The following is a 23,745-nucleotide window of genomic DNA, read 5'->3' on the forward strand; positions in this document are numbered from 1 at the left end:
TCTTTTGTTGTATATTGTAACCTCGTAGATATATTTTTGCCAATAACTTCTGTTTCATAAAAATGTTAACATTATCTGATAAATAAAAACATTGTTTCACTATTTAAACAAAGTGTATTTTTGGTTTTGCTTTATTTTCAATACTTTTCGTTTTCTTCAGTTTTAATGCTCCCCTGTAAAGTAGTGAAAATGGTGGTTACGAGTGGTCAACTTTAACGCGAAACTGGGTTACGGTAGTAAATTTTTCACTATCGGTATAAAAACATCAACATTCCTTAGAATAATGTGGGATCATTTGAGAGGAAGACCTCATTTACAGAATAGCACAAACCATGTAGCATGTACTATCCCGTATTTGGCTTTGAACTTTTACTGAGCTCGGTGCAGTCACCGGTCTATATATATTACTGCAATACAATAAAAGGCATATTTCTTGTTGGCTCTACAATCTGATGCGAATTTTGGCCGCCTCGAAAGAAGTTTATTAGAGATTTGTAACAGCAAATTTTAAATGGACATTTTTTTATGTCATTCAGGAAAAGAACCGTATGCCTTACCGCCTGTACGTACCCCCGTACGTTCTGGCACCCCCGCGGCCTTTGAAAGACGTGGCGGAGACATTCGGGCAGGCCGCGCCCGACCCCTGCTCTGTCCTCTACCTGTCATACTGCCTCTCGGCTGACCAGAGCTGGCTGCTGGCCGTGGCCACGGACGGGCGGGGTGAACTTTTGGAGTCTTGCACCATCAACGTGGACGTGCCCGGCAGGTCTCGCCGGAGAAGGGCGCCGCCCGCCAGAAGACTGGGACTCACCAAACTAATGGACTTCACCCTTGGAGTGATGAGTCAGTCAGTTCAGCCGTGGAGGCTGGTCGTAGGACGTATCGGGAGGATAGGACACGGAGAACTTAAAGGTTTGGATATTTTCCTTCATTCTCAATTTGACTCTTATTTGTGACTGGATAATAAATAATCAATCTATAAAACAGTGGTGATTCTCAAAGTAGCAATTTCTAGTGACGCCCACATGTTGTTTGTAAAAACTTGACACGAATCCAAATGTAATATAGTAAAATGTTGTAGAAGTGCATAATAAATTTGGGACTAAAAATAGTAAGGGACAGTACTTGTACGTGCTCACCCATCCCAACTGGTATTTTAGGCATTTAGTAATGTACTATGGCATAATAAAATTTGAAAACCACTGCTTTAAAGAAATGCTATATAACAAGACATTTCTGTTCAATTAATTTTATTGACCTGTAACACTAACAATCTAATGTCATAATAGGCTGGAGTTGGCTGTTATCACGGAAGAACCTGTTGAAGGCGTCGACAGCTCTGAGAGATGTGTGCGCTAGCTGCGGTCTGCTGTACCCCGGCGGCGCCCCGTGTATCCTCAGTGCCTGCCTCGTATCCACAGAGCCCGACTCTGCCCTGCGACTCATGTCCGACCAGTTCACCCCCGATGAGCGCTTCAGCCAGGCCTCCGTGGCCAGCCAGCTGAGCACGCCCCAGGACGTTACCTGCACCCATATTCTTGTCTTCCCGACCAGCGCTACCACTCAGGTGGGTTTCCCATTCTTGTTTATCACTAGGGAGCGGATTTATATGCAACAAAAAACATGATTATATACATGCACTTAAAATCATTAAAATATGCACTAAAACCAATGACGTATTAAATGGACAACTCATTTCATATCGGCGAGCTCGAGAAATAGTGCACGAAACTTATTCACAGATGTATAGGTAGACATCACGTGATCATATGACGTTGCATTTCCATTATACGATATCAAGCTTCGAGAATTTAGAGTAATATAGCCTTTATTGTAACGGCGTATTAATGTCATCGCGTTAGAATTCTCGGGTTACTTACGTCTTCCGGAGATTCAGCGAAACGCTTCCAGGCATTCAGCGAAACGATTCCAGACGCAAACTGGGAATTCTGCCCTTAATTAATAACTTTAAATATTTTTGTAACTCGTTATTTATATTATTATTCTTTTTGTTGTGTGTATAATAAATACATGCCTTTTATCAATTAACCCTCCTCCCGCTAACGGCATCTAGAAATGCCCATGATAGTTAAACCGTTCACCGCTAAGGGCATCCAGAAGTGCCCATAAGTTTCTACCTCCGTTTTTTCGTAATTCGGCGAGTAATACAGTCGAAATTTGTTTGAAAAACTAGCTGGGTTATTCCTTTACTGACATCTGTGACTTTTTTTCAATAAGACTTCTTAGATAATTCGAAATTAAGCAAAGACACATACCCTGTCGATATTGGAGTAAAACAGATTTCCAATGATTGGTTTCAAAATTTACCGCTAGTTGCTTTGCGCAATTTGCGCCGGCGCGAATTGATGTTAATGATCTCATACATGAAATCGGCTAGTGCGGTGATAATTTTCAACAGTCGATTGCTTTCGTGTTGTGATTGATACATTTCAAAGTTTTTTACGGTTTTCTATAAAATTATTATTGATGCGCCATTCTGTTAATAATTAATTATGTGCGTTAATTCTTTAAATGAAAAGTGATTTTATGAATTAAATCAGTGGTTGTAAAGTGAAAACGAAATTATTAACACATAAATAATTTAAAATTCCTATAATAAATCTTTTGTACTGTATGGAAATACATACGAAAAATTGAGAATAAGTAAATAATAATCTGTAAAATATTTAAATTTAAATTAAAAAATGTAGAATAGATTTTCAAAATTCACGGCCACTCATTTTTATTTCAAGGAAAGTGATGATTAAAATTCTTCTCATTTTAGTCGAATAAAGAACTAAGATTAAAATTTAATATTATTGTGTAGTGAATTAAAACTTTAAATTTCCTCAAAACTGTTAAGTTATAATAGCATATTTAGTGTTTAAATAAAAATGTCTATCCCTGATGTTGAATGTTTGGATTCGGACTATGAGATGGAAAGTGATAATGAAGAAGCTGCGCTAGTAGAACATCCCGACGATGTTGACGAGCCTTCCAATATAGGCAGTGATGAAGGAGTGGCTGAACCGTCTACCAGTGCAGCACCAGACAGTTTACTCCAATCGTGGACTGCGGGTCCCTTCGTGCCGATCACATACGATTTTGATAGTTTCAACTCAGGCGTTAACCCTAGTGTACAGCTCAATGAAAATTCCACAGAAATGGAATTTTTTCGTCATTTTCTTAACAAAACAATAATGAATACCATAGTTAACCATACAAATAATTACCACAACCATATGCTCAACACACAAGCCCACACTCCGAATGCAAGGATCCATGCCTGGTATGATACATGCCCAGAAGAGATGTATGTTTTTTATGCTGTATCAATGTTGATGACAAGAAATCGCCATCTCACAATTGAAGAACATTGGAGTGCTGATCCATTATTAAATTCTAAAATATTTGGCCAAACTATGATAAGAGATCGGTATGAGTTGATTCTACAAATGCTACATTACTCTGATACCCAAATCCCTACTGGAGATCGTCTTTATAAAGTGCGCTCACTTCTTGACCACTGCAGAAAAATATTCAAAGAAACAATGCTACCAAACGAAAATCTCTGCATCGACGAAAGTATCATTGTTTTTAAAGGGAGATTAATATTCAAACAATTTATACCGTCAAAAAGACATAGGTTTGGAATCAAATTATTTGTGATTTGTGATGTGGAAACCGGTTATATTTTAGACTTTATTATTTATTGTGGTGTAGAAACCGAAATAAGTGATAGTGTACTTTTGGGAATATCTGGGGCTGTTGTCACCACTTTGATGAAGGATTATTTTGGTAAAGGGCATAAACTATTTTGTGATAATTGGTACAGCAGCCCAGAATTATTTCAGTTTCTACATAAAAAAAAGACAAATGCTTGCGGCACGGTACGTAAAACACGAAAGTCAATGCCAAAATTTGATAAACTGAAGAAAGGACAAGTAAAATCTCTTAACCGTGGCCCATTGCTCGTGTTAAAATGGCATGATAGGCGGGAAGTGCATATGATCAGTACCATGCATGATGACTCCATGGTACCGACAGATAAAATTAATAGGGCCACAGGACAACCCATTATAAAACCACAATGCGTTGTGGATTATAATAAAAATATGGGCACGGTAGACAAAGCTGACATGATGTTGAGCAGCCTCTCGTGTATGCGAAAGAGTCTTAAGTGGTATAAAAAGGTTGGATTCCACATCATAGATTTATTTTTATTAAATAGTAGCATACTTTACAAAGTTATCACCGGTAAAAAAATTAGTTTAGCTGAATTTCAATTAAACGTAATCCGGCAATTAATCGAAACATATGGCAGTGCCTCAAGACCATCGACATCACAAATTACTCGTGTAGTTAATAACCCAAAAAGAATTTTAAAAACAGAACTCCTAAGACATTTACCCCGTAAAATTCCTCCAACAGTAAATAAAACAAAACCATATCGAAGATGTCGTGTGTGTATTGCTTCAACTACTAAAGATAAAAAAAGAAAAATGACGAACATTATGTGTGAAGCATGTGATGTCGCTTTATGCTCTGTGCCCTGTTTTTATGACTACCATGACAAAATCAATTTTTGAAATATAGTTAAGCCATAAACATTAATTAGGTGTGACTGAAATATGAGACCAAGTTGTAAGGAAATAATATAACAATAACGATTGTGTGCGTTCTGTGTTGGTGTTAAAAAACGTGTGAACATTAATCATCGGCGCAAGTGTCTACCACTTATCCGGTATCATAGAGGCCACTTCACTCTGCGGTATGTACTCCAAGCGTGCTTTATTATGTATGACAGAATTTCTTAAAGCTGTGTTGCTTAATTTACGATCTTTTTGTTTATTTTCACATGCTGTAAAATTAAAAGGAATGTTTTATTATAGCTAGAGCCACTCAGTGGATTTTTAGGTACATTTTTAATGACGTTTCGGTATGATTTATGAATCGTAAAAATCGCAGCGCGCCCGAACAAGTACATGAGCGAAATTATGTCGCGATAAAAAGGTTAATAACACAGTTTCGAAGTATGAATACAGAAGAAAGTAGGTACCTATGATAATAATACAAGAGAACGGAGGTAGATAAATATAACAAAAAAAAATAGTCAAACACAATTAAATTTTTATTGAACGCCATTTATTCGAGATAAAAACAAGTTATAAAAATATATTATTATTTTATGTTTGACTTATGTATCTTCGTACATTTATTTTCAAACAGGCGATACCAGTTTCATCATTACGACATTTTCAACTGAAAGTTGATCCGTGGAAAATGTTATAACAACGATACCCGTATATTATAAAATCATGGTAATGATAACAATGGTATTGTTAATTTAATTATTATGACATAAACAATCAAAACAAAAAAATATCAAGAAACAAGTTATAAAAAATACACGATAAGCAGACCAAACGTTGCTTAGGGGCGCCACATTATGAGGGGCGGCAAATTATGGAAGAAATACGAATATTACGTAGTTTTGAGAAAAGTTGTTTGTCTAAACAAAATATTCTTTGCTACGGCGCTAACAAACCATACAGTGTACAAATAAATATCAACGAATATGTAATTAGATTTTCACGTTTTGATCATATTGCTTTGCTTAAGATGTTTGAGATTAAACAATAACATATTATGATGGTTATTGAATTGCAATATAATAATTTGGTATAATTTGAAGCGGCGTTTAATAAGAATATTTTGAAACTGAAAATTGATCCGTTGAAAATGTTTTAATGACAAAACCAGTATCAGTTTATTGGAGAAAATATTATTTCAGCATGAAAATGATACCAATTCTATTACTATTTATTTAAATATTATAGAATCACAACAAGAAATGACAATAAAATCAAGAATGAAGTTATAAAAAATACACGATTAACGTTATATTATAGGTGCATGTTTTAATAATTCAGAGAGCAAGCAAACAGAGAAAACAACAGAAAGTAAATAGAAATATTCATAAAAAGTAAATGGAGCACATGATATGAGATTATTATCTTTTGTTAACCCGGCCGGCGCCGATGTCACACACCTTGTACAAATCGGCCAAATTCGCAATGCGCATGTGTATAAATCGATGTCACCGCGTCCATATTTATCATACGGGACTGATTTTTTCACGTAAATTTGGCCTGATTTGTCCTTCTCCTGCCACCTATGACATATTTTAAAAGCATTGGTTCTAAATATAAAATAATCACCAAAGTTTCGAACCAATTCGTACGGCCAAGTTTTGCCGGTCGACAGAAATCAGTTTGAACTGCGCGCCGCGACTGCGCAGTATACGACAGACTTTCAACCGAGCGGGCCATTGCGCGGGATTGTATTTATCGCATACAAGTTGAATATTTACCGCAATCGTTGATAAATACTTTTTTTGCTGTCTGGTGTACTTATCACATTAAAACTGGCATGATTAACTATTGAACGTATGATTTTATTTTACCGCGATTTTTAAAATACTTTTTGTACTGTCTACCGTGTCCCATTTTAGTGAATGTGAAAATTAATACTGATATCAATAACTATTGTGTGTGAGTTTAATGGTTTCTGTGATTTGGCGTTCCCTAATACTGTAGTTAAACATTTTAAAAACATTTCATAGTTTTATAGTGCGTAAATATGGAGGAAGAAAATGTGCGTACTAATGAGGAATTGGACTCAGATTATGATATGTCGGAAGAGGAATTGGAACAGCATGAGACTGATCATGACGTCGACGATACGGACTCTGACGAGCCAATTGAATTTTTGCGGTCGTGGAGAACTGGCCCGTATATTCCAATAGTTCACGAATTCAATGATTGTCGATCTGGCGTGACATCGAACGACTTGAACGAATCCTCTCCCGAATGTCTTTTCTTTGAACATTTTTTGAATAAAAATATAATGTCGGAAATAGTGAACCAAACGAATACATTTTTTAACCATTCGTACAGTGCGGGAGACCTTGGACCGAAATCGCGATCACACAATTGGACAGACACGTCAGTGCCGGAGTTGTATACATTTTTTGCCGTATCAATGCTGATGACTCGAAATAAGCACACGTCGATAGAGGAACATTGGAGTACCGATCCTTACCTGCATGCAGACATTTTTGGGAAAATAATGGCTAGAAATCGATACCAACTTATTTTACAAATGCTTCATTTTTCTGATCCTAGTGTGACCGCCTCAAATGATAGACTAGCTAAAATTAGATTACTGTTAGAACACACAAGAACAATTTTTAGGGAAACGATGATACCGTATCAGAATCTTTGCATAGATGAGAGCATAATCGTGTTTAAGGGTAGATTAATTTTTAAACAATTCATTCCTTCCAAAAGACATCGATTTGGAATAAAAATGTTTGTGATGTGTGACGTAATGACAGGATATATTATTGACTTTATAATTTATTGTGGGGAAGGGACTGACATACAAGACAATGAAAATCTCGGTATTTCCGGTGCGGTAGTGACAACGCTAATGAAAGACTACATCGGGAAAGGTCACACCTTATGGTGTGATAACTGGTATTCGAGTCCGGCGCTTTTTAAATACCTTCACTCTCACAAAACGAATGCTTGCGGTACAGTGAGAAAAAATCGTAAAGATATGCCAGAGTTCAGCAAACTGAAAAAGGGAGATACCGAGTCTAAGTACAATAGTCCACTTTTGGCTCTGAAATGGCACGATAGGAGGGATGTTCACATGCTATCCACCCTCCACGATGCATCATTTGGACCAACGGGAAAAGTGAACTATAGAACTGGCGAAAACATCGAAAAACCAAAATGTGTTATAGATTATAACAAAAATATGGGTACGGTAGATAAGTCCGACATGATGCTTAGCAACTTGTCGTGTATGAGAAAGTCGATCAAGTGGTATAAAAAGGTCGCATTCCACATGATCGACTTATATTTATTAAATGCTTTTTATTTATATAAATTTATTAAATGTGACAAAAAAACATTGGGCGATTTTCAACTCTGTGTAATAAAACAATTAGTGAACAAATATTGTGTGAGAATTTCAAATGCACCCCTGCCCAAGCCGACAGCGTCAACTAGCGATAATCCCGTACGATTATTGCCCAAAAGTGCAACGGGACATTTGCCAGAATACATTTTACCGACACAAAATACCGATAAGCCTAGAAGGAGATGTTTCGTATGCGGGAATTCTAAAAAAAATCCGAAAAAAACAAAACTCTCTCGCTATATGTGCCCAACGTGTGATGTTGCGTTATGTCTGTCACCTTGCTTTAAAATATATCACACGTCAAAAGAATTTTAAAATAGGTTTATTATTGTATTTGTTTTTTTTTTAATATCTGAGTTCGTGTTAATTTATCAATAATATTCAATAAGTTAAGTGTTTGTGTAGTTTAAATATATTAAAAGGGTCCCCTTTATATTTGTTTACGACTCAACCCGAAGACATTAATATGTGATTTATCGATATGCACTTGAAAATTAGTAACACTTCAATTCGTGGGAACGTAATGCACAAGTGTCGAAATAGTACACACCGCGCAGAGCTCTAACTATTGGCTACAAAATGGCGTCTTACGGTGAGTTCTTTCAAATTTGGATAGCATTCGTTTGTTCGAGTGTTTCTGATATTATAACTGATTTATTACGGTTTTTTAGTGTGTCGAAATTATTTTAATGGTTTTGGGTTCTCGACTGGAGCTGTGACATATTTTTTATTGCTTTTTTTAGTATAGAACAAAGACGATAATGAAATTCATGCGTAGTTATGGTGCGTCATACGATTTTTGAGGCAGGTGCCGGGTTAATCGACGAAGTCCATTCCTTGTCGTGATGAAATGTTTTCTATCAAAATGATCAGAACATATTACACATTCATCCGATGGTGTCCAACATGGATCGCATCTTAATACTCTAAGTATATATGTCCAATGTAATCGCCTTTCTGCTTTGCGAGGAACTCTAAAATTTAATGAGAGATAATAATGACAATAAAACCGCTAAATCCATTGACATAATACTACTATTCTCCCTTCTTCATTATTTCACTTTTTAATTTGTAGCGATTCAATTATAAAAATATATACTTCACAATACATTTATCGATTTCGCGACAAAAAGTATTTTAAATTAAACAAACGATGTCAAAAAATATGTTTAATTACATATAATAAATTGAAAATAATATTACCAGTCCGTTCATGCAAATCAATTAGCTGAAGTACGGTGCAAACAGTACTACCATATTTGAAAAATTGAACGAATATATACCTTACTGTCATTACAATACGGACCAAATTTATAAATCACCATTTGTGCGTTGAGCCCTTATAGGAACGGAGAAATCATCGCTGCCTGCGTAAAAATGTTCGGCCATTTCTGTCAAATTGTTCTGTCATTGAATTGCATCGATATTTTGTATGGGCAGACCCAGCGGTGTCGCCAGACCGCTTGCAAGCGGAATGTTCATTTGAGCGAAGGATACCGATATTAAAATATGAATTTCGCCATCCGGCAGACCCGACACAAAGTGAGTGTCATTTTATTTTCCACATGATTCGTCCATATAAATGTCATTGACTAAAACCAAAGAAATATGCAGTGCAGTGCAGAAAAAAAAATAGTAAATACCCACTTCACCCAATATTACTGATAAAAAATCTAATAACAAATTAATAATCTAACTGGCGTATGCATAGAACAGCAAACTACATTCAAGCTATTTAATGCAAATTTACATGCATAAACCTAAACAGACTCTGTTGAATAGTGACGTCACATCTCTGACGTAATACGCGTCATGCCGAGACTAATGTTACCAATTTTTAAATTTTGATATCCCGATAATTAATTTAAAATATTGAAATTGTGAATTGGTGTAAAAATGTGCAAACGGTACCATATAAATTTAATAATTATAAATGAATAATTATCATGTACTTTAAATAATTTATTAGCTATGACATCATATTTATCTTATACTTCTAACAATATAAATATGCATTTAGGAATCGAGTGGCCACACTTTTGTCTCGCAGCTAACTTCATTTATGTTATGAGATGACATTTATTGACTGCGAGAATCCTTCCTAATGTACCATATAGAAATGAAAAAGGATCTAATTATTATCATATACCAATCAGCCTATGACAGTCTTACCAGTGTGTTTGAGATTTTAATCTTGTTTATTACAGTTTAGGTGATATTTTGAAATAATGCAGACTGCTTCCAATTGCATATATAATATCTTAAATAAAGCAGTAACTACCTAGTAGGCTCATATATTATTATGTAGTACCTATTTTATCGTAATGTTACATAATTCCATCTTATCCATGGGAAATACTACATTTTTTATGACGTCTTTAGTGAGTAATCGAACCATGCGAACATTGTATCTAGACTATGGATTAAAATTCATGATGCGTTTTTTAAACGGCACAATTACTGTTTAAAGTTCGCAAATGCTCTACCGAATCTACAAAATTGATGGGTTCTCAATTATAATTATATGTATTACATATATTATAGTATAATGACAATTCTAACCAACAAAAACTTGTAATAAATTCATTTTTTCCGACTCTTTACGTATGTATATAAGTATGCTCCTGTCATGTGTCAAACTGACAGGAGAGGAGGTAGACGCCGCCATGTTTCATTTCCGTGCGCATTCCTGTGCGCATCTCATTTTTTATAGGTTTCTTATTCGGCCGATAAACCACTGACTGCGTTGAGCGCGGTTCAAAGCTGCATGAATACGGCTGTTAATCAATATAATACAATAACAAAAAAACACAAATAATCGATATAAAATTAATCAATTACAATTATTTTCAAAATAGTTTGTTTCAAGTACAAATAATTCAATAAGAAATGCGATGTAAACTAAGCACAACTTTAAAAAACAAAAACGACACACTTACTTAACTATTCCTAAATACTATTTACTGTGTTTTTTTGTCAGAACAAAAAAGTTACAATATTTTCTCAATATTGTGCTCTGCCATTAGTTTTTTCCGGATATCTGTCAGTATTTTGTTTTTATGTGGTAAATGACCTCCACAGAGGTGATTGCGCAAAAATTTAATAAAGGAAGATGAAACCGCGAGGCCGAATTTTTGGGCCCCTAAAAATTGGAATCTGGGCCCAACTTGACGCGGGGGCCCCGAAATGCTCCGATCTAGCTGAGCTTCTGTACGTGAACGCTAGGGGCCCTGACAGGCCCCGCAAAAATAGCCCGACTTGACTTCACTTTTTCTGATAAATCCACAGCTCGGGGATGCCATTAAAATGCAAGTCCATCTAAACATGCTAATCTATCTACCTACCTAATTTAGTTATGCGATAAAATAATTTAAAACAAAAACTGATTATAAATGCAAAAGCCCTAAAATATGCATTTATTTATGAAATATGCACCAATTTCTCAAATATGCATTTATATGCACAATAAAATTTTATTTTTGGATTCTGCGTCTTTCAAAACGGATTTCTGTGCAACTCCCATAGCTGTGCATTCACCCTAACAAAACATGCATTAGCATATAAATCAGGGCCCTATTTATCACATGAGTGCTGCTGATTTTGTGAAAATTTTCAATGTAAATCTGTAATTCCATTATCCCATTGGAGACAGGTTTGATTTTGCATGATCACTTGAAAAGGCATACTGATTACAAAAATCGATGTACCTCATATATTATTTATGTTTTAAGTTAAATATTATGTATATAAGTGGAATCAAGTAAATTAAAAGTAAGTTGTTTTTTTTAGCCATTTTTAAACAAAACGTCAAAAAAGGCCGTGACAGAATTAAATAAGTAAGATTAAAAAAAGACATACTAAAGCTGGAGCTAAATAATATAATATTCTTACATTTAGAAGCTGAAACAGCTCATACCTACCGAACTGGTCAACAATTTTTATAAATTTAAATTAAAATAGATTTTATAATTCAAATAATTATTCTCAAATACTATACATATCGTAATATAAGAAACATCATTAAATTTAATGATAGCTACATCTGTTTTAATTTTACTGCAATGCCAGCGATTAGCGCCGCCAATTTGGACTTATAGGCTGGTAGTGGCAGCGGATCAAATGATATGGCCACTTACTCCGAACTGAATTTAATCTCATTTTGTGACTAGTAAAAGAGGCCTACACCAGTCGATTATCCTTGTATGGAATTAACTATCAACTAATTAAACCATATTTGTGAATTTTAATATAGTAATTAAACCAACTTTCTTTCCCTCATTTCCAGTCGTCTCAGACAGCATTCCACGAGCAGCACATAAACGGCCCGGAGTTGGGAGACGATGAACTTTTTTCGGCTCTCAACGACGACGACATGGCGGACGGCATCGATGGCATTAACGACTTCAACGAGATCTTCAACGGGTGGGGCGGCATGCGAAGTCCCGGGGCCAGTCCCAAGAGGGAGGAAGGAGAAGGGGAGGGGGCTTCCCGGCCAGGATCGCCTGGCAGACCCGCCCAGACTCACAACCGGCACTCACCGCTCTCCGATGATGGGAATAATCGGGTTCGTACCAGTCATTACCACAGAGTAACAAAAATTTGATACTACCCAATTATTTAATATTTACTTGACATACATATTGAAATTACATGAAAAGCTAATTAGGTACATCTATAATTGGTATGAAATTGTTTGTCCGGTAATATTGTATAAATTATCTATGAAAACCACTAGTGCTGCGCTTTGGAGAAATAAGAATGAAAATTAGTTTTTTTATAAAAAACTAATACAGTCAAACTTGGTTGTTACGATCATGGAAACAGCGAGATCTCGGATGTAGTGAGGAAACATTCGTTGACATTTTAGTTTATGATGTTCTCCATACATTTATTCACTTTTATATCGAGGTTCTTCTCGGGTATACCGAGCAAAACTGTTAATGTGTCGATCGTTTTTTCGACCCTAAGCCAATAAAATCCACCGATGCCGCCGGGATCGGATTACGTTTATGACACTAGTTAAGTGTCGTAAGTACCTAATTGGTGTTTTCGCCGACAACATTGGAAAAGTATCCACGCATATGGTTGAAATTCCATGTAAAAAATCCAAGCTTTGTGATGTCAGTAGGTACCTACCAGCGCCGGCGGCTCACAATAAACAACTTCTTTTGTAGTTCATGAATGTGCCATGCTTGTTTCGGGGACTTCTACGATGGTTTTCAGATTTTTTATGTTCTATGCTTAAATAGAACGTGGCGCGAAAAATATTATATAACGTTATAACGAGTAATGCTTATATGAGCAAATTCAGTTGGTCCCATCTTCCTCGTAATAACCAAGTTCGACTGTATTTATCTATTTTCTGACATTTTTGTTTAAGCCAAACAAATTGCTGTGAGTTATAAGGGTTCTCCATTTCTTCTACTAATAATTTACCTCCATCAGACTATATTTATTATCTCACTAATTTCTAAATCTAAAAAATCTATAAGATCTACAATTTAGATCTCGTGGAGCCGGAGTCCCTGGATTATGCGAAACCCGATTGGCAATCGCTGCCTTGCGTCGAAAAAGGTACAATGATTTGGTGGATAAATGAAATAATGTCATACGATTTGTTCCAGTGTGGAGGCAGCGGAGGTTGGGAAGAAGTGGGGGCACTACTTCAGCAGCCTCTGGCGCTGGGCTACCTGGTGAGCACGGCTCCGCTGGGGCGCATGCCGCGCTGGTGGTGGGCCGCGTGTCCGCACGCGTCACCCGCCTGTCCCGCCTTCCTCAAGAACGCTCTGCACCTTCACTCCCCTGCTGTGCAGCAAAACAGCGACGATCTCCTGCAGCAGACCGCACCCACGTTGCCGCAGCACCCTCTCGATTCACACTTCACCACTGATGTTTTGAGGTTAGCAATTTAATTTATACATACTTATTTCATCCCAAGCTGATATCAATCAATACAATAAAACCTTTTTCTGTTCTTTGCCATACATTTTGTATTTTTTAATTCACCTGTTTTTTCGATTTTCTATCCCGTCAATTTTGAATTAAGAATGTTTTACTGTAGACCTTTTCAATAGTTTCGCTGTGTATTTGGTAGAATTCACTTTCTAGTTAAATATCTTCCCAATCCATATTCCTCAATTTTCAAAAACATTCATATTGCTTTATAAAAGATATTTCAACCCATACAATTTCAAACTTTGTAACCGCGATGGAACACAACATATGACGACACCGACATTACTCCTCACACTCGACAAATATTTAAACTCGGATGTGTCATTCATTTTGAATTAAGTCATATTTAATTCCATGTTATCGGTTCTTTTGAAACTACTGGTGTTTTACATTTGTAAAGTAAGTATTATAATGACGAGTATGTTCTGTTTTATCAACACTTTGATTTTTGAAGTGTATCTTTACTTAACTACTCATAAACAGCGGTTATTTTCTTTGACACAGTTGACGAAATCAATTCATAAGAAGATTTAACATGGGGTCTCGAAACTGTTCAAACCAGTCATACAATTATTATATTATTTCAAATTTTTTAACCAATGCATATTTCTTACAAATTGAATATAAAATATTACTCAAGGCATTACAAAAACCCTGTAACTAACATGAAATGGACAGAGCCTATAACATAACCACTCGAATAGATGCACACTTGTACACAAAAAAATAAACTGATAATATTATTATTCGTCATCACTGTCATTTCAATAATAATTTGATATGGCCTCAAAATCAGTCAGTATTTCAGGTCTCAAGTCCGTAAATCTGCAACTGTTCAATCAAATGGATGTTTTACCAGATGTGTAAATAATGGAATAATCAAATTTGAGAATCACTCCAAATACCATTATGTACGGCAACATAAATCTTCATTGTCTGAAATGCCTTTGGATTATTTCAATGGCAGATCATACAGCGAGGGCGCTTTAAATTTAATCACTTCCAACGAAGCCAGCCTATTAACAATTATTGAATTGTTTATTTCAGATATGTGCTGGAGGGCTACAACGCGCTGTCGTGGCTGGCGCTGGACTGTAACACGGAGGACCGTCTCTCATGCCTGCCGGCGCACGTTCAGGTGCTCATGCAGCTCTACCACCTGACGGCCGCGCTGGTCTAGCCGCCTCCCTCCTTCGCCCCACCCCCCCACTCAGACGTACCTGACCTCTCTTCTCTTCGCTTCGCTTCACTTCACCGGACATTACTCTTTGGTTGTTACCATCGTCCATCGACTCCTCGTGAACATTTTATATAAATGATCATGCTCATATGTGAACCGATTTTATATTACATATTATATTAATTGTTTAATTCTACCCTCCCTATCCACTGAGATTCAAGATTCAATTGGTTTAATGTATCGTAAACTTATATGTGTGTCTGTGGATAAAAAAAATATCATAATTTAATTGAAATCATGATAAATTTTGCATACATGTGAATTCATAATTTGTTGTGAAATTACTTGATTTGAGACTCACCCTTTAAAATCAATTATCCTCTAAATTCCGTTGAACTTTCTACATTTTTAGATATTCTGAACTCTGACGTTACAATTGTTGTTTCGGACCTAGTAGTATCATCAGTTATGAACAAATTATTAAGAAAATTGAATGAACAAAATGTTAGTATATGCCATATCAGGATCTTATTGTTAAAATGAACAATTTTAGTCGTGATTTTATTCCTACTTCGGAATACCTAAAAATGTATGTATTTCGAACAATTATTTATTAGTTTTACAGCGTATATACAAGACTATTTATCCAACTGGCAATCTGCTAGTGAAATGAAGTATGTACACTGATCTTCCCATTTACACGGTAGATAACGTTCCACGCGATACCGTATTAAAAAAGTATACACTAAAATACTTCAAAAAATCAAAGATAACAGAAATTATTCACTATGTTTCAGCACATTCTGGCCAAATTGGTCTCCAACATGCATTCAGAGTTGATGGCTTTGCACCGTGTTATTTCGAAATCGTGTAAAAAGGGTAATTCAGTGTAATTTTTTTTTTTTATTCCCCTTATTAGATAATTTTTTATTGTCTCATTTATTTAATAAAATAATAAATTATGTTTGATGATATTGTTGCCAATCATTAGTCTTCGGTTGTGCCTTTTATATCGTTGAATGTTCAATTTCCTGTTGTATTTTTTTTTTTTTGCTAGCAGAACCGTATTTTATCATTTTGTTTTGGAATCTTGGCAATCTGTTAATAATATTCGGTGACCATTCGCAATGTCGTCGTTGAAGTGGCGTTCCGGCAGTTGAGAGATTTGATTGTGATGCATTCGTTCATTGATTACATGTTTATGATAGTAGAATTTTATATGTGCAATTTTTTCATCAAGAGTAACGATGTCAATTGATTATTAATCAAGCGATCGGTTGTCTACGGCAGACAAAACATAATAAAAACAGTTTTATTTAGAATCATAATAGTGGCTTTTTTCGATGTTGACAATTACGTGTGCGAACACTTGAAAAAAAGACCTTATTTGCATAAATTAACAAGATAATATTTTGAGATTATTATTAAGGGAATGTTCACGTTGAATAGAGATATTGTTTTAGTATTGTTATTGTGTAATTGAAATGATAATTTATCAGATAATATTCATCACATTGTACGACGCGCGCATGTTACGTTTCGCGTAATCTAATTTTATATAATTATTATTTATTACTTGAATTATTTGTAAATGTTGCTTAGCCTTATACAAAAGAATTTGTCAAATGCAATCGGTGTGACCGTATTTTATAAAATCATGTTTTTACCGCAAGAAGAGAGTCTATAATGATATAAATAATTGTGTAACCGTTGAATACTTTACTAGTTTCTTATTTTTGTATCGTACCCCGCCGACCACCCCGGGGGGATCAATTAAAATCCAAAAAAATGTATTTTATTATTTATTTGTATTATTTATCAGATGGCGTAAAAAATATCCAGATATTTTTTTTTCATTATTTATATTTTGTCTACAACTGAATCACGAGAGATTATATTGAATTAAAAATACATGCAACAGTTTAGTTCGCTTAAATGTATGGTATATTATTCTGTACCATTGTTCGACTTCACTTTTTTTGATGGATCGACTTCCGACATACAGACCACATTTCTTATGTTTCACTTCCATAGATTAATATGTAAAACTGTAATTAGTTTTATTCATTTTCTCCTAATAACTGCATAATATAATATGACTCGCGTAAGTATTAATGCCAAAGAGGCCTGCAAAATGATTCATAATATTATATAAACCACGAAACGCGCTGTCTAAATGCTCGTGAAATCTAAATGTACTATATTCTCATTTTGTTACGGATTGCGCGAACGATAATTGTATTTTTTTTATCACCGGTATATTCTATCGGGCATATTAAAACCGCTAGCCTTAATGATAACTTCCAAAGTGAGATCGTTTTCGTTTACTGTTCAATGTTGGATTTTTTCTACACGATGTTGTAAATAATTCAGCATTTGCTGAATGATTTCGGTGCGTTCAGTACTCATTTTCGCCACCGTACATACACGGGCTAAAGACCAATAACGATGTTTGTTTATCAGATTTGCATTGTGTTTTTATATTGCTATATGAAATAGTATATTATTATAAAGACGAGAAAGAGCGTAGAATAAAATCTCAAAACGTACTTTTATCAAGCTAGTTGATAGGTAATTTAAAAAAATGTTATCGTAGCATTTTTATATTCATTATCTTAAACATGACAAACCCTATAGATCTTTAGCTATCGGCTTCACTGTCTCGCCTGACTCGCTCTATTATTGAAATTTATTAAGGTTCTTAAAAAATTTCACCGATATAAATGTTTTCTCAAGTTGGCTGCAATGCACCGCTTCGCCTCTCATAATGATAATGCAAAACTCAGAAGAGTAATCAAATTCATCATAAATTATTTTTGCCAACTTTTGGATCAAATGACAAAGCAGTATAGATTAAATGGATCGTTGAATCTATTTGCACTGCGGTATTTTACTTTGGTGACCTTTTCTCCAAGGGTTACGTAAATAATTCTATGCATCTTTGTCATTGTTATAGAGTTGATAAATCACAACATTTTCAGAATTTAATGTTATCTATGAAATAATATATTAGTAATTCAATGCCGATTTGTAACGAAGACATAATTTGATAGTGTTTTCATGCATTGATGCTCCCGTACATTTAAAATTATCTATCACAATGTTATGAAAGATTCCTTTTCTGTCAGATTGCGAACGTGATTCGTAATTCTTTTGTTTTTTCAGAGTTTGAGATATTTTTTTACATGCAATAGATATAACGAAGCCGCCTTACTTTTAACCAGTGTTCAGCAAAACCGCATAGTCAATAAAATATACTTTTTTATTGATTAGAGACAAATATAATATATCGTGTAGAGACGGTGACGGTGTAGGGAACCAAATTGACAAGTGTCCGTATCGTTAACCTTACCCAGCCAAAGATAAATCCATCACGTCAGGGGGTTCGCGCCCGATTAATTAAAGGGGAACTCCCCACCCTACCATTCTGTTGTTTCTTCCTTATTGAATATTCGCGTTAACGAGGTAATAACTTAAGTATTTATATCTCTTCGGAGCGAAGTTTAGACAATTAATCTCGCGTATTGTAATTATTACTTAATATTTTTTAATTGTTTTTTTTTTATTATTTTTGTTGTATTTTATTATTTTTATTACGTGTCTTTATAATATTATGATTGTATTAATTTTGCCAACTGGACATTCAGTATGAGTTGTAAAATGTTAATTGTCTGTACGAAATACGTTTGCATGCGTAACACGTGCGAGAGGTTTTTTTTAAAGCAGGAACTTTGTTTTCTGTCAAATTATAGTGAAGATCCGGTCGGCAAAATGATACGTATATTTATACAATTTTCGTAATGCAATTGTTTGGATAATGATGACGTGTAGCCGGGGCCAAATGTAATTATTTAATGTATAAAGGGAGAGTGCCCTCAGTGCAATGCGGCGCGGTGCGGTTATCGGAGAAGCGTTGTACATATTATCGGAGAGGGAAGGGAGTGTTGTTTTATAAATAATAGTTTTGTAAATACCCTCTTCGCTTCCGGACTCGATTGTTTTCTTTTGTAAATATGTGTAAAATTAACCAGATCACATTTCTGTTATAGAACTTGTCAATTTTAGGGAATCGGGAACTGTAAATAATTTCACAGATAAGAGACAACACAGAGTTGTAGCTAGAGCAATCACTAGGAAATCATTTAAATAAACTTGATATTAATATAACTTTATAAATAATTATACATATAGGTAATTACGAATAAAAAATATTACATATTTAAAAATGCTGTTTTTATTTCACTCGCATAGTATGTATTTGTATTTCTTTTCAGTAAACGTATCGACATAAGTCCTGGACTCGACTCTTGAATGGGAAATTTATGCAGCGCTCGAAATGGAAAAGTTTACGAACCGGAGCGCTCGAAATTTTCTGAAGATTTTAACATAGTTATCAAATTTTATGTGTATTTTATAAAAATAGGTGTGTTAGATTTTTTGTTATAATAGCCTATCTAGCTCAGATGGTCACTATTTTTTCCAAGAGAGGGACCGATAATTTCACGAACCAGAACGGCGTTCCGGTCATTTTGAGCCCACAAATAGACATCACTGAAAATTTTCTTTATATTAAAGCAGTGTTTAACAATCGCTGTCAAATAATAGTTTTGTCACCCATTTTAAAATGTACAGTAAAATCTCGTTAATACGAATTCCACGGGACCGAAAATCAAAAAAAAATTGAATTACGAATTCTGAAATGTATGGGGGGGAAAGATAAAAATTTAAAAAAAAAATATATATATTTTCATCAATATCGTTTACGATCAGAGATGTGCCTACCAAATTTCCGGTTCCGTGTGTGTTAATCGGTCATAAAATGTCAGGATTATTTTTATTACCATAAAATAAGTAATTTATGATGTTTTACGAAAAGTCTCTCACAATTTTCAATGACTGGCTCATGAAATAGTGTACTTTATTACGATTTATTGAATATTTTTATATGCCAGGACCCTGAAATAATTACGAAATTCGAATTAAAGGTATGGTTTAATATGAAAATAATGTTCAAGGGACTTGTTTTTCGCGAAAATTTTGAATTACGGTGAATTTCGAATTTTCCGTGTTCTTATTAACGCGGTTCTACTGTATATGCCAAAAATTCCTAGCATATTGTCTTTTAAATAATTATTTTATAAATACTGAATTTTTCTAATGCCATTCTGGTGCTAATAAAATAAAATACAAACATTGCCCCGGTTTTCAATCCGGATCAGTAAAGTTTAGATTTTCAACTATTATTCATGTGATAAAACTTTTTCGGCCATGTCAATAATAAATTGTAATCCAGAAACTGAATGAATGTCAATCCAGTGATTCATCTCTCCCCAATAACACGGAAGCCACGGTTATGAACTATTCTAGCAAAGATGCAGTGCCAGATGTTTGGGCCAATTATGGCAGCGCAATCCCAGCCAAATTCCTAAACTACCACGCCACATTCAGGCATAGTATAAAGCAATTCAGTGACCTCCAAACGATAACCGCGGTTAGATGTGCGACTAAGAAACAATTCGCTTTCGAACCCTTCGTTCATCAGTATTATAACAAACTATGGGCTGACTCGAAATAAACAATATCGTGCGAGAGTGATAATATAAATCCGAGTAGGTGACGACCAAGACCACGGAGCCAGCTTCAGCATCACAAAAGGTCAGTGCCTGGCATCCCGATAATTAAAAAATGGCAAAAGTTGACCTTATTAATTAAATTAAAACATGTAAGTATGTCATATTGATTATTTCACACACTTTAATAATAATAAATACTGCGAATTCTGTTTTATTTTTAGTTAATACAACACTAAAAAAAAATTTTAAAGGAGCTACAGAATCCTGACATTTTAAAAAAAGTTTCGGTTCGGCATTCTCAAGATTTGTAATTAAAGCCTCAGATTCACTAGGGGACAAACTGTCCCGCAACATGACACCCAACATTGAGTCTATGTGCCGGCGCAACATTTCACGGTGTCCCCCATCGTTGCACGGCTTCGAGATGTGTTGCACATTGTCGCTTCGCTTGTTTCTCGCACTCCCTAGGGGACAAAATATTTCGCAACATGGTGCACAACATTGAGTCTATGTTTTTAGGCTTTCTACGTCACCCGCGACATGTTGCATGTGTACGCTCCACGAGCGAGCGCAAGGGGGCAACCCATTGTCATTCGCGCGTAGGAATTGGCAAGTGCGATGGTATGATCCAAATTGCGTGATAGGGAATTTGTATGAGTTTTCACACAAAAAGTGAAATAATAAAATTAATTTAATAACAATATTAAATTATATCGAAACTCTAACGATGAAAAATAATTATGTTAATTATATTATTTTTGTTGCAGAGAAAAAAAATCAATGCAAAAAAACGTTTATTTTTATTTCGATTTTTTATGAATTATTTTGATTCATATTTGTTAATAAAGAAAATATTATCGACCACTGTGTATTCGAAAATTAATATATTGATAATTTTTGTTCTATCCATTACAGAAAAACAAATAAAATTTACTATTTTTAATTTTAGAACATAAAAATATTTACTTGATAGATAACATTATTAAAAAAAAAATATAGTGATCAACATAACTCCGTGATACTCTAGTGGAAGTCTAACTCCTTTATTCATTTTAGAGTGATAACACCATCTTTAGGTAGGTACCTATAATTAGTTGGATTGCAATAACTTACGATGTTATTTTTATCTCCGTAAAATAAAGAAATTAAAACACCAATTTTCATAAGCTTACTATTTTCTATGGTAATGACGACGTTACCTACACAACTCAGCTTCACCGTTGAACGGAATGAGATGGGTGAATGGCTAACCATTCCTCTTAAAAACTGTTATATATCTGTTATAAACTGTGTATATAATTACACCTCTGTGGAGGTGTGTGTGTAGGGGTGGAAATGGTAATTTCCATTCTTATATAGATACCTACCCATCTATTTATATATGGCACCCACCATGGCCTAGTTAGTATAGCGCCTGTCTCTGGTAAGACACGGGTTCGATCCCGCGGCTGGCATAGCATTGTGTTTTTTCAATGTTTGATCTAGTGCAAGGATCTTATGGATCAGGCGAATGGCTAACAACCATTACTCGTAATAATAACTTCAATATTTCATACAGTGTCTGTTAAATACTACCTCACTTTTTTAAATAGGTACATACATACATACATAATAGGGAGTCATCTAACATAAGAAAGAAAACTTATCATCAGGTATAGAATATAGATGCTTATTGCTTGGTATATATATCGATACTTGCAAGTGTCGATAATATCAAAGACCAAGGTGTTAAAACTTTTTAATATTTTCTTGAAAAACAACAAAAGAAAATGTTATTTTGAGACCCGTTTTCAAATATCGGGTGAAATTGGTGGTAAATTTAAAATCGATGTTCGTTCACATCTCCGAAAACATTACTTATTCCGAGAGAAATAGAACGACAAATAATTGACTGCTAATAAGTTAAATATTTATGATTAATTAATTAATTATTTTTACAAGGTAACACAGCAAGGTTCCAATGAATTTGGCGAATGGCTGATAACTATTCCTCCTAGATAATCGAGTTTCATAATATATTCTATATAATATGTGGTCCGCGTACTATGTGCGATATAAAAAATGTATATTGGTAGGTATGGCATAGCACATCCAAAATACTATAATTTTGAATATTGTAAGTAACTAAATATTATATTTTCGACAAAATTATTTTGTTGCCAATAAATAATAATTCCAACTTCGCAGCTCGGTCCGACAATAGCTTACGTCATTTATGTTATTACGGCGCCTACCTACTACTTAGATATATTTTTTTCAAAACCTTTTAATATTTTTAATATCATGGAAATTCTGAAAAAAATAATATAGGTATAATAAACTTCTATCATATTTTTTCATATGTGGATGTATATAATATTATAATTAACATTTCAAAAAAGATGCGGTTGTGCGTCACTAAACATTTAAAAGTTTTCGATTATTGTTTTTTTAGTAATTCAGCATTTTTTAAAGGTTATTTTTTTATGTTGAAAATTCACTGTTTTTGTGAAATATAGGATTTTTACATATTGTAAAATGAAAAAAAAAATTCCGGCGTCTGGGTAGGAAATTATATAGATCTATTTAACAGAATTCTGAGGATCCCCTTCTAGAAGAGAAGAGGCGATATGACAGCGAGTCGCAGTCAAAGCCTCGGTAAAATCACAAAAAAAAAAAAAAAATTAAGTGCCACTGGCTCCAAGCTTGTCGGTAAAAAGGATAATAAAATTTGTCTCGACATCATTGCATGACAAGGCCTGAAAGACAAAAATGTGCCCGAACGATATTGCAATAAGAGTCACTTGGCGGCTATCGCATTTCGGCGACAAGTATGTACAAGCAAAATATTCTGCGGCATTGCGTAGTGTGTCTGTATTTTGTACAAGAAACATGTTCCGCGGCTTCGTTCCCGAAACATCGATGTAGATGCTGTGCGTCATGTTGCATGATTTGTTCCGTAGTGAATCCAAGCCTTAGAGATTCGGGTTAAAGGTTAGTTTCCGGTTCCATTTCCAGCTTTGGTTTTAACGGGTTCATGATGATAAAAAAATGAAAAAAATTATA

General features: G+C 34.7%; 1 protein-coding gene across 4 annotated transcripts in view; it reads left to right on the forward strand.

Moving 5' to 3' along the window:
• skd (mediator complex subunit skuld) overlaps positions 1-15,884 on the forward strand; it is a 222,147-nt gene extending 206,263 nt beyond the window's left edge. For all 4 annotated transcript variants that reach the window (XM_085958364.1, XM_085958365.1, XM_085958366.1 and 1 more), the window contains 5 exons: positions 537-912; positions 1,290-1,567; positions 12,278-12,556; positions 13,617-13,891; positions 14,995-15,884. In XM_085958364.1, coding sequence (XP_085814490.1) covers positions 537-912; positions 1,290-1,567; positions 12,278-12,556; positions 13,617-13,891; positions 14,995-15,127 — 1,341 coding nt within the window. In that variant the 3' untranslated portion in view covers positions 15,128-15,884. The remainder of the gene's footprint in view (positions 1-536; positions 913-1,289; positions 1,568-12,277; positions 12,557-13,616; positions 13,892-14,994) is intronic.
• Positions 15,885-23,745: the final 7,861 nt, after the last annotated feature.

This window comes from Rhyacophila brunnea, unplaced genomic scaffold (assembly GCF_057557595.1).
Source record: "Rhyacophila brunnea isolate RB1 unplaced genomic scaffold, BYU_Rbru_1.0 scaffold_7, whole genome shotgun sequence".
NCBI lineage: Eukaryota > Metazoa > Arthropoda > Insecta > Trichoptera > Rhyacophilidae > Rhyacophila > Rhyacophila brunnea.